Consider the following 13201-nt stretch of genomic DNA (forward strand, 5'->3'; position numbering starts at 1 on the left):
TAAACACTTGGGAGTACATGCAGACATAATGCTCTTTTATTCCTAAATGCTTCAGTGTTGTATTTCCTAAGAATAACTTGGTAGTTGTGAACTCTATAGATAGTACTATATAATTTAAAAATTAGAAAATTTAACATTGATAGACTAAACCATAGCCCATTTTCAAAATTTATTGTGTATATCCTTTCTAGAATTTTTTTTTCTCCATTTCAGAATCCACTTTAGAATCATGCCTTGCATTTGCTTATCATTTCTCTTTGGTCTCTTTTATTCTTTTGAAGTTTTGAAGACTTTACTTGTATTTCATGACATTGATATTTCTGAAGAGTATAGGGCAGTGCTCTTGTAGAATGTCCATCAATTTGGATTTGTTTGGTGGTTCCTCATAATTAGATATAGTTATGTGTTTTTGGCAGGAAACCACAGAGTAATGTTGAGCTCTTCTCCGCCCATCACATTAAGAGGCACATGATGTCTGTCTGTTCTATTTGATCACTTGGTTAAGGTGGTGTCTATTAGGTTTCTTCACTATAAACTTAATTTTTCCTTATTTTTCTCTTTGTTTTTAATAAACAATTTGAGACTATGAGTAGCCTGTTCTTCATCAAATTTTACCACTAGCTTTAGCATTTATTGATTATAATTATTGCTTGAATCTACTGTTTCATTGGTAGTTGCAAAGTGGTGATTTTCTCTTATTCCTTCTAGATTTATTATTTGACATTCTCCTGTTAAGTAAGAGCTTTCCTTTCCCCCTACTTATTATATGTAAGGACTTATGGATTCTTAGTGGGTTATAAGTTAATACTGTCATTATACTTATTTGCTCCCTAGACAGATATTTATTAATCTTAAAAAAATGAGTTTATCAATCAGATAGTATCCTTAGACTATTTGTATGTATTTGAACGTGTATAAACAATTTTCTAATATGAAAACAAAATTCTTATTGTTAATATTCCTTATATCCATATATAGACATCCCCTGATAAAGTGGATTATGAATATAGTGAACTCCTTTTATATCAGAATCAAGTTCTTCGGGAAGCAGGTCTCTATAGAGAAGCTCTGGAACATCTTTGTACCTATGAAAAGCAGATTTGTGATAAACTTGCTGTAGAAGAAACCAAAGGTATTTTTTTTAAAAGAATGTCATTTATTCTAGTATTTAATTATAACAAAGAGCAAGGCTAAAAGTCTAGTTGCTGTTGATAATTGCATATAATAATTTTTTGATGATAGAAAACCCATTTGAATAATTTTTAGTCTGGGAAAATATACATTTAAACAATGAATATTGTTGATATAGGTAAAAATTGTGAACAATAAAAATTATTGAATGAAGCGACTCAATATGTTTCTTTAAATAAAGTGTTTTTGATCTTAAAATATTGTAGGCTTTGATCAAAACACAAGAGGCAGTCGTTTTATAAGTCGTTTTATAAGACATAGGATTAAATTTCTTAGAGTCATCTATTGGCAAAACAATGTGTACACCAGATTTCTTATATAAAAAAATCTACCTATAGATTCACTAAAATATATGGGACATTCCTAAAGTTCTTTATAGTTTATCTGGACATAGAAAGAACATGAATCGAAACCAGATATTTGAGTTTATATGTGTGGATTGCAATAGGAGGGGTAGATCTTTATTTATTTTTTAAAATATATCTTTTATTGACTTCAGAGAGAGGAAAGGAGAGGGGGAGAGAGAGAGAGAAACATCAGTGATGAGAGAGTCATTGATCGGCTGCAGCCTGCAGCCCGGGCATGTGCCCTGACCGGGAATCGAACCCTGATGGCCTGGATCCTAGGTCAATGCTCTACTGCTGAGCCATACCCGGCTGGGCCGGGTAGATCTTTAAATAAAGATCTTTAATGCTGTTGTTTATTAGAGGGCTGAGAAAAAGGAGTCTTATAGTTTTAAAACTTGAATTGATAATGGAAAATGAAAGAAGAATGACAAATAATTGAAAATACAAGTACTTTCTAGGAATTATCATCTAAAATGTTGCTTTGCCCTTGTTAGTCTAGGGAACTGAAATTTGCTGATTTCAAATTCCATTGGCTCCTTTTTTTTTTTTTTTAAATATGATTTTATTCATTTCAGAAACAGGAAGGGAGAGGGAGAGAGAGCTAGAAACATCAATGATGAGTCATTGATCGGCTGCCTCCTGCATGCCCCCTACATGCCCCCTACTGGGGATAGAGCCCGCAACCTGGGCATGTACCCTGACCAGGAATCGAATAGGTGATCTCCCAGATCATAGGTCGATGCTCAACCTCTGAGCTATGCCGACCGGGCTCATTGGCTCCTCTTAAAGTTGAACACAAGAAAACTGTAGTATCTGTGTGCATACTGGAGGTAGCCATTATTTGCCAGATGGACTTTGAGCAGATGATATTGCTACTGGCAAGAAAAAAATGGAAGTTTAAGGTTCCTGGACTTCAGTTATGAACTATAGATCCTGAACAGTTCTCTTTATTTGAGTTGTCATCCCTTAATGGTCTATTAGTTATAAAAGGAGGAGATTTATGACTTAATGGAAAGATCACTAGATTGGAAAAAAAACTAGTTCAGGTTCCTTGATTGGCTGGCTGCTAACTAGCTATATGATCAAGGGCAAGTCTTAGGCCTCAATTTCTTTATGAAAGTACACTACAGTTTTCAAAATACTCTTTAAGTAATTGTTTCATTTCTTCCTCCTGATAATTTTATTAGTGAGGAAGAATGACAGATCAAGTTAGGTGAGGACTCAGAATTTACCAATGGATTTTAGCAATTTGGAAGTCATGGTTAACCTTAACAAAAGCACTTTCTGAACATTTGGAAGGAAGGTGATAAAAGCGTGGGCAAATCAAATAGATTAAAATGAGATTGAAAGTAGAGGAATTGCAGATAGCATGCATAAGTGACTCACACAAGTTTTGCTGTATAGGGAAACTGATGGATAAAAGGGGTTACAGGATTCGAAAAAGGTTTTTTTATATCAGGTGCTTATGTTTACTTGAGAATGACCCAATAGACACAGAATATTTGATACAGTAGAGGGTTTGTGATCTAGTGGATAAGCTGAAGGATTAGCCTTAGATAACAACATGAGTAGTTCATTCCCATTAACAAGAGATGGAAGAGTATATAGGTATGTAGATCTAGTGGGCATTTGGGAGTTCTAATTGCTTCTATTTTCTCAGTAAAATAGGAAACAGAGCCGTCAGTTCATTCCATAAAATATGTATTGAATACCTGTAGTGAATTAGGTATTGGGGACAGTGTATATAAAGAGAATAGAAGGGAAATGAGAGTAGAATTATCAGTCTTTGGGAATTCCAGTAATAAAGGCATTGTTATTAACAAGTGGTCAGGATAATTTCAGAACTTCTGAAATAGGTTAGTGAACATATAGTTAGGCATAAAGTTTCATTAATCCTTATTCTACCAGTTCCTTTTACAAAGAAAATGGGGAGAAGATTAAGGGAAGGAAACGTGGATGGTTGGGTATAGCGTAGGAGAGAACAGTTGCAGGATATTTTGCATGTTCTTAGTGAAGTAGGCTTTTGATTAATATAGAGCAGGTTGTCAACCTCAGCACTTTTGAGATTTTGGGACTGTGATGTTGGGCATGGAAGTCTCCTGTATGTTGCAGAATTTTAGCAGCATTGCTAGCTCCTACTCATCCGATAACCCCCCCCCCCCGCCTCTCCTACTACTGTGACAACTAAAAATTCTCCAGATATTGCTGAATGTCCCCTAATGTGGCAAAAGTGCCCTTGGTTAGAACTGCTGATGTAGACATTAAGAATATGCGCTCTTTCAACCAAATTGCTTGGGCTCAAATCCTAACTCCAACGATTAGCCGAAAGACCCTTAGTAAGTTTAAGTCCTATTTGCTTTAAAATGATGAAAATAATAGTAACCTAACTGACAGAGTTTTGAGAATTGAGTTAGTTAATGCATGTGAAACATTTCAAAGTCACTAGCACACAGTAAGCACTCAGTAAGTGTTGTTTTTATTATCTGGTGAGAACAAAGGGTGTAAGGATGAAGTTATGTATTTCTGTCGAAACCAGTGCCTCTGCCCACTCATCTGATGACTTTGCTTTTTTGTGTGAGAAGGTGTGGAGCAAACAATTGGGATGATCAAGGCCTTAATATTGCTAAATAAGGGATCCAAGGTCTTGAGACTGATTTTGATACTTGGGGCTGCTGATACCATTCAGGGATGAGACTGGTAGTGCAGTCCAGAGAAGACATGCAGTGAGTCTGTGGGTTGCTGAGATGACCTAAAGAAAAAAAAAGAATGGCTTTTCTATAAGGTTGAAGGATAGGATTAGTCAGACAGGAAGAAGGAAGATAAGTAAGTTCAGCATAAAGCAAGATGCCTATTTGGTAGTTGGAAGCACTAGAAAATGCAGGTTTGGGATGTGGCCATGAATATGAGTGCTACAGCAGAATAGTTTTATAGGTAAGGGATGATAAGTTTAAGGTATTAGATTGAGTCATTAATTTGGATGTTAAATTTGTTCCTACAGTGGTTTGGTAATTGTGTTCAATGAATTTGAGAAAGTAGCGTGGAGTTAGACAAATACCTGAATAAAGTGAAGATGTGACAAGAATGGTATTTCTAAATATGAACTTCAAAAAGAGACCATAAAATTACATGGTAAATAGTCTTGTTGAAGGGAGTTGGGAACTCAGGAGGATACCAAACCCATCCACTTCCCAACATTGAAGAGATTTCAAAATTTGAGGAAAAGTTAAAACCAGAAAATAATTAATTTGTTTTTTTTTTATCAGGGGAACTTCTGTTGCAATTATGTCGTTTGGAAGATGCAGCTGATGTTTATAGAGGATTACAGGAGAGAAATCCTGAAAACTGGGCCTATTACAAAGGCCTGGAAAAGGCACTCAAGCCAGGTAGCATTGTTTAAAACTTACTTTCTAAGTTTTAATTGCTTCTTTTGTTAACGTGTATTTTATTAACTCATTGAAAAACATAACTAGAAAAGTAGTGGTTAAGAATTGGATCAGAATCTGCATACAAAGGTACATTTGCAAACTTCCACTTAATATGGCAGACATGGCATTTTCTGAAACCTCTCTTCTATGCAAATTCATAGAAATAGTTGAGAAAAAAATTTAGAAGCAACTTTTAAAAATTCACAAATGCATCCCTGGCCAGTGTGGATCAGTTGGTTGGGAGCCATCTCATGCACCAAAAGGTTGCTGGTTTGATTCCCAGTCAGGGCACATGCCTGGGTTGCAGGCTTAATGCCTGGTAGTGGGCGTACAGGAGGCAGCCCGTTGATGTGTGGCTCTCACATCGATGTTTCTCTCTCTTGCCCCCTCTTCCTCTCTCTAAAAATCAATTAAAAATCTTTTAAAAAATTAAATTAAAAATTCACAAATGCATATAGAAGCATCGAAAGCATGAAAGGGAATTTCCATTGACAGAAATGTAGATCTCCCTGAAGGAAAGAAGCAAACATAACTCTGTGGTAACCTGTGGCCACAGCAGAATGGCTTGCCCGGGACATGTGAATGTAGCTGAAAGAACATCACTTTCTTATGTGGGAAGAGGGACTAAATTTCTATCACTCAAGTAAACTTGGGTCCAGAGACTTTTCTCCTTTCCCTGCTCGCCCCCCCTTTCCCCTATCACCCTCTCCCATGAACAGAACCCACTTGTGAGGACAGACCCAGAAACATGTCATCTACAAATAGGCCTGCCTGTTCCTCAGTCAAGATGATCTGATGTTTCCCTCAAGATGGAACTGATCCATTTCTGATATATTGATGTATGCAGGAGAAACTTTGTAACAGAATGTTCTAATACCCCAGGAACACCAGCACAGGAATGGTAATCATTAGTGCTAGCAAAAGGGAGAGCAGAGATAATGGAGAAATCTAAGATGAGGACAAGGAATTGCAGCGATGAAATATGAATAGTGATGATAAAGTACCAATTAGGAATCTGGGAAATGGAAAACCAGTTAGTGACTTAAAAATCTTAATAGATTGAATAAAAGAGAGGCCACAGCTGAGGGAAAATTAGTGAAGTAGAAGATTGATGAACTGAGGAAAGCTCCTGAGAGTAAAAGAGAAAATATAAAAGAAAGAGAAATGGAAGATAGGGGACAGATCCAGAAGCTCCAAAGTAAATTAGAAGAGAGAAGTTAGAAAAGGAGAGGTTGAAGAGAATAGTGGAGAAGCTAGTGGTTAAGCCATACATAGAAATAGAATAATTGAGCCTTTCTCAGAACTACAGTACAGCAGTCCTCAGCTTTTGAAAGGCTACCTGGAACAAAACAGGATAAAGAAAGTTATGTGTTTTATATGAGTATAGGTATTTAAAATGTGAAAGAAAATATTAGAAGGAAATATTCTGAAATGATTGTTGATACATTTAAGTGGTTAGATTATAAATAATTTTCTTCCTATCTGCAAATTTTCTGTTTAATATAATTTTTATATACTTTGAGAAATTTGTAATTTGTTAGAAAAATATAATAGTTAAAATTACATATAAAAAGAATTTTTTTTTTTGTCTGCAGCTAATATGTTAGAACGACTAAAAATTTATGAGGAGGCCTGGACTAAATATCCCAGGGGACTGGTGCCAAGAAGACTGCCATTAAACTTTTTATCTGGTGAGAATAATTGCAAAGGAATAAAAATGATTATATGATTTACAGTTTTCTTGGTTTTATATATATGAGTGTGCATATTAGTAAGCATTGTTAGAGTTGTCTGGTTACATGTAAATCAACAGGATTTTTTTCTTCCAAGGTGAGAAGTTTAAGGAATGTTTGGATAAGTTCTTAAGGATGAACTTCAGCAAAGGTTGTCCACCAGTCTTCAATACTTTGAGGTCATTATATAAAGATAAAGAAAAGGTAAAGCAAAATACAAATTTTTTTTTTACTCTCATTTCTTTGCTTAGTAGTTGAAATAATTGATTCTTGGTTACCTCTGCACATAGTACACATTTTGTGGGTCTAGTATCAGTCTTTCTAGCTTGTGGTTTAAATGCTCCTGTGCCTCTTCTTTTTCATCCTCTTCTTTCTTTAGCTAAATAACTTTTTAAAAATATATATATCTTTATTGATTTCAGAGAGAGGAAGGGAGAGGGAGAAGAGAGAGAGAGAGAGAGAGAGAGAAATATCAGTGATGAGAGCATCGTTGATCTGCTGCCTTCCTGGACGCCCCCGACTGGGGATTGAGCCCACAACCTGGGCAGGCACCGCATCTGGGAATTGAACCACTATCTCCTGGATCCTAGGTCAATGCTCAACCGCTGAGCCATGCCCGGCCTGGCACTTTAGCTAAATAACTTAGTGCTTATTTGTTTTCTCTGTCTTTTGTTTCCTCTGTATACTTTAATAAGTCAGTGTAGATATGAAAAGTTGGTAAGTTAGTGATTTCTTCAATATTTTCTCTAATTCCTGCTCATGGTAAAACTCAGAAGTGATTTCTTTTTTTAAACTAAGTTTTAGCTTAGTAATCTTTCTCCTTTTTTATTTGGTAGAAAAAAAATTCTGTCAGAATTTATTTGCTGTCCCAGTAAGTTAAGTTACTCTTTTAGCTATATATTACAATATTCAAATGCTTGTTAAGAAGGTGTTTTGATCTTAATTTAGATTATTTTGCTTGCAAGTACAGTGGCATCAAGACATGTTGGTTGGATTAAAAAAAATCAGTTACAGTGAAGAATCAGAAAGATGGGACAAATTAAACATGCTAAACACTAACCTAAAGCACATAAGGTACACTATTTGCCAGTCTTTTATTGAGAGGCTCATGGCATGGGCTTTATTGATGACTGTTTCGCTTTTTTTTCCTTGCATAAATCACATTTATAAAATGTGGTCTGTTATTTTGAGTTTGGGCAGAGTAAGAACTTGATGCTTGCAAAGCAGTCTTAATTGTGGAATCCCTGTGTATTTTTATGGTATATATGGTTGTTTCCTTTAAATATAAATTAGTTAAAAATATCTAATTTATCCTCGAGTCTTTCCATAGTATTCAACTTATATAAACAGTTCTTTCTTTTTATTCTCATTTCTTAAGTTTACATAGTATTAAATTAAGTTTTGCAATGATGATAATAAATGCAACTGATTCAAACAGGTTTGGGAAAACATACTTAGTAAGCATGTAGCTCAACTTGTGGGAGCAGAAGAACATGGGTGCACCAGAATAACCTAGCTGTGGCCATTCAGTCCTCACAGTTTTCTGAGGTAATGGAGAGAGCTGGTGTTAATCTGCTGGATCAGTTAAATTGAGGTCATTTAAGAGAGCTTCTATAGTAACAAATCCATTATAGGTGGATTAGCAAAGAAGGGAATTAATAAATTAAAAGTATTCACAGAGCTCTTAGGAAGCCAGGAACAAGTAGTATAGTCATTACTCAGGAGAAACCAGAACCTAGACAGCCACTCATTCTCCTAAACTTCAGAAACCCAGGCACTGTTCCATGTTGGTTTTATTAATGCTTTCCCCCGGATTATGAAATTGGGCATTGATGCTATCATCTACTTACGGAATTTCTCTTTTCACATATTTAATTTTGATTCTTGAAGAGCAAATGCTAACTTGAGTGTTATTTATATGGCTTGAGATAAAAACAAACTGAGATAAAAATCATCCCCAACATTATCCTCTTTCTCTCCAACCTTTTCCTGATTTCTAGTTCAGTTCGATGCTTGTTTTCTAGCAGGGAAAGGAGTTGCCAGTAAAGTTTTAGAAAGTTAGGTCTTAATGCACACTTTCAAAAATATATGGTTTACTTTTAAACTTTTTAAAAATATGTTTTTACTGATTTTAGAGAGAGACGAAGTGAGAGGGAGAGAGATAGAAACATCAATTGGCTGCCTCCTGCACACCGTCTACTGGGGATTGAGCCCACAACCCTGGCATGTACCCTGACTGGGAACTGAACTGGTGACCTCTTGGTACATGGGATGACGCTCAACCAACTGAGTCATACTGGCTGGGCACTTGCTTTAAAATTTTATCCATAGGTTAAGAGATTTATAAAAGTTGCGTGAATGTTTATTTAGCCCTTTAATAGTAAAACACATTTTGCACAGAAATAGTAACTATATAGATATATATATTTTTTCATTAAAGTGTGTTTGTTATTTGTACTCCAGGTGGCAATCATAGAAGAATTAGTAGTAGGCTATGAAACCTCTCTAAAAAGCTGCCGGTTATTTAACCCCAATGGTAAGTGCTCAAGTTTTGGTTTAAAAGAATATCTTGAAATTTTTAATGTATTATGAAATTCTTAATTATAAGGTCAGTATTGTTCATTATTTAGTCAGTAAGTTTAGTATATTTAACCTTTTTTCCCCCTTTAAGCTAGAGATGCATTATTTTGAACATTGTGTGAAAATATTTGGTAGGAAGAGAATCACATTAGCTTATTTAAAAACATTTTAGGTAAAATTTAAAAACATCTCCAAAACTAGATGTAATAATATAATGATTATCCATTTACCCACTACCCAGCTCCAGCAATTTTTAATTCATGAGCAAACTTATTTCATTTATACTCTTACCTACTTTCTTCTATTGCCATGTTACTCTGAAGCAGATCCCAAACATCACATCATTTCATTATGAATATTTTAATATTCTAAAGATTGTAACCATAATATCACCACACCTGAACATTAATACTTTCTTAATTTCAAAGAAAGAAAGGTCCATGCTTATATTTCCAGGTACCTTAGACATGTCATTTTTTTCTTTTGTTTTTGAAGTTTGAAGATCCAGATGAAATCTATACTTTGAATATGGTTGATATGTTTCTTAACTCTCTTTTAATCTATAGGTTCCCCTCCATCTTCTCTTCTTCCTGCAATTTGCTTGTTAAAGAAATTTTTAATAAGATTAAAAATTGATCTGCCATTTGACCCAGTGATCCCACTTCTAGGAATATATCCTAAGAAACCTGAAACACCAATCACAAAGAACTTATGCACCACTATGTTCATAGCAGCGCAATTTACAATAGCTAAGATCTGGAAACAGCCCAAATGCCCATCAGTAGATGAGTGGATAAAAAAGTTGTGACACATTTATACCATGAAATACTATGCAGCTATAAAAAAGAAAGATCTTTTATCCTTTGGCACAGCATGGAGGGAACTAGAAAGTATTATGCTAAGTGAAAAAGCCAGTCAGAGAAAGACAAATACCACATGACCTCACTTATATGTGGAATATAATAAACAAAACAAACTGATGAACAAAATGGATCCAGAGACATAGAAGCATGGAACAGACTGAGGGATCTCAGAGGGAAGATGGGGAGGGGGGAGTGGGTAGGGAGAGATTAATCAAAGAACTTATATGCTTATATGCATAACCCATGGACACAGACATTGGTATGGGGAAAGCCTGAGGGTGGGGTGGATGCGGGGTGGAGGGGATCAATGGGGGTGAAAGGGGGACATCTGTAATATTTTCAACAATAAAGATAAAGAAACTTAAAAAAAAAATTAGATGTTTTTCTTGAGTTTTCCTGCAGTCTATATTTTGCTGAATGCACCCTCATGGTGTTGCTTAACATGTTATTCCTCTGTTCTCTGAATTTATTTTATTTTTATTTTTATTTATTTTTTATTTTTTTAAATATATCTTTATTGATTTCAGAGAGAGGAAAGGAGAGGGAGAGAGAGATATAGAAACATCAATGATGAGAGTCATTGATCGGCTGCCTCCTGCACGGTCCCGACTGGGGACCGAGCCCACAACCCGGGCATGTGCCCTGACCGGGAATCGAACCTGGATTGCCTGGATCCTAGGTCGACGCTCAACCGCTGAGCCATGCCCGGCCGGGCTGAATTTATTTTAAATTGGTAGTTGGGCGTACAGTTGTTTTGTCTAATATGATAACCATTAGCCACATATGGCTATTAAAATGAAAATTCAGTTCCTCATTTATAGTAGCCACGTTTTAAATACTGCTCAATAGCTATCTAAAGCAGACTGCCTACCATATCGAACAGGGCAGATACAGGACATGTCTGTCAATCATCGCAGAAACTTCTAATGGACAGGTCTGACCAGGTGCTTGATGAGATTTAAATATTTTGGGGGGTTGTTTGCTTTTGTTTTGTTTTAATATAAGAGCAGTGAGCAGAATTTCATGGGTGGTGTTGGTGTTTTTTCCATCAGGAGGCGTGTAGTATTTCTTATGCATGTTAACAACTGGTAGGAATTACAAACTGGTGATATTCCATCATTCTTTTTTTTTTTTTTTAACCTTAAACGAGATTTTTTCATCTGTTTGTGCTTAGCCAATATTTCATGGTGTATAGGAAAAGCAAGATAAATGCTGCCTTTTCTCCCCTGCCTCTTCTACCTTTTTTCTCTTTACCAGTTTTCAAAAGAATGAATTGGTTTAGTAGTATCCTTCAAAGATGCCTAGTACATGTCTTAAAGATATTATGAACTCTCGGATTTAAACATATTTGCTGTTTTAAATCATTGCAGTTTTAAATGCTTCCAGCCTTCTTATACCATGGTAGTAGATAGCTTCTTTGCAATTTGGTGTATGACAAGATTATTCCAGTTTATCTTGTACACTACCCATAATGTACCTGGAATCAATTGTTTTTCCCAAGGAGCCCTGGTTCTTGCAGTGGGGAAGCCCAGTATGGGACCTGGGGTTCTCCTTGCTATTGGGTTGATCATTATTTCTAGGTCTCAGATTAATTTTAATAATACTTTTTAGAAGGCGTTACCATGGTTTCATTGGTTAATCATCATAATATTCCTTTGATTATCAGCATTTTCCTACATATTTTACAAATGTGGAAGAGGTTCAATGACATGCCCAAGAATATGCAGCACTTTAGTTGCAGATCTATCAGATCGGGAGTTGGTGAGTTCCACTCCTATTGTTTGTCCACTGAGCCATCCTACTTTTACCAGAAAAAAAAAAAAAAAAAAGCAATCTATTGCTTTCTTTGAAAGCAAATAACAATTCTCTGATTTTAGAAATTTGTGTTAAAAAGGCACTTTTTAATGTGTGGGTTGTATATTTAACTTACACATTTTCTTATGAGTATATAAAAATTAAATTATGAACTAAAACATTGAATAAGCATTTTTACTTATCTCTTTTCTGGGTATAGTTTTTATTCTACCCCAATTATGAATTGTTGCATATTCAGCATAATATTAGAGTATAATAATCACCAGAATTTAAAATAACCATGTCACAAATATATGTATAGTTTAGTATATAGCTAGAAACCCAATTAAACAGTTGGGCCTTCTTTTTTTTTTTTAAATCTCACATTAATGAAAGGTTTCTTTTGATTTTTTTTTTCTTCTTATATATAACTCCCTGGTCAATACACTCTCATAGTTCTAGTACAACTTGTCTTTCCCCACCCCTTTCAGTTTCCTTTTAGGTAATTTGTTATATCTTTGATTTCATTTATCTGCTGTTTATTATGTAAATTTCTTATTAAATGCAAAGCATTGTGCTAGGGGCTATCTTGATGCAGAACAGAAAGTGTGGTGGTCCCACCCAAAGATCTTGTAAATTTAGGGGTAATTTTATAGCTAGATATATAAATAACATGGTTCAAATTACTTTCTTTATTAATAGAGTACCTATTTTGAGGTGGGTACCCTCTTAATATATATAATATATATGTATATATGTATATATATAATGACTAATCTTGGTTTCTTTCCTCTCCCACCTGCCTCCCCCACTTTTTAAAGATGATGGAAAAGAGGAACCACCAACCACATTACTTTGGGTTCAATACTACTTGGCACAACATTATGACAAAATTGGTCAGCCATCTATTGCTCTCGAATACATAAATACTGCTATTGAAAGTACGCCTACACTGATAGAACTCTTTCTTGTGAAAGCTAAAATCTATAAGGTAAAAATCTATTCTCTTTTTATTTTATAAGGTAATGAGACATAAAAAATTTTTCTGTATTTAGATTCTTAATGCTATAATAACAATGACTATTTGATGGCCTATAAAGCATGAAGTAACAAGCATAGCACACTCAGTCTGATTACTTTTAGACTTGTCATGGTCATGCTAATTGGATCACTCATTTCTATATACACACATATACTTATAAATGGTTATTCATACTATATATTCTCATACATTCACACACATATACCTCATTTTCTTGGTTTTAAGT

The 13201-nt window shown here is 35.1% G+C and overlaps 1 protein-coding gene across 2 annotated transcripts in view; it reads left to right on the forward strand.

The window, feature by feature from the left end:
* NAA15 (N-alpha-acetyltransferase 15, NatA auxiliary subunit) overlaps positions 1-13201 on the forward strand; it is a 72550-nt gene that overhangs the window by 34353 nt on the left and 24996 nt on the right. For both annotated transcript variants that reach the window (XM_016210190.2, XM_016210189.2), the window contains exons 6-11: positions 979-1132; positions 4802-4921; positions 6559-6654; positions 6794-6900; positions 9160-9232; positions 12755-12924. In XM_016210190.2, coding sequence (XP_016065676.1) covers positions 979-1132; positions 4802-4921; positions 6559-6654; positions 6794-6900; positions 9160-9232; positions 12755-12924 — 720 coding nt within the window. The remainder of the gene's footprint in view (positions 1-978; positions 1133-4801; positions 4922-6558; positions 6655-6793; positions 6901-9159; positions 9233-12754; positions 12925-13201) is intronic.

The sequence above is a fragment of the Miniopterus natalensis genome, chromosome 4 (assembly GCF_054644295.1).
Source record: "Miniopterus natalensis isolate mMinNat1 chromosome 4, mMinNat1.hap1, whole genome shotgun sequence".
In the NCBI taxonomy this organism is placed as follows: Eukaryota; Metazoa; Chordata; class Mammalia; order Chiroptera; family Miniopteridae; genus Miniopterus; species Miniopterus natalensis.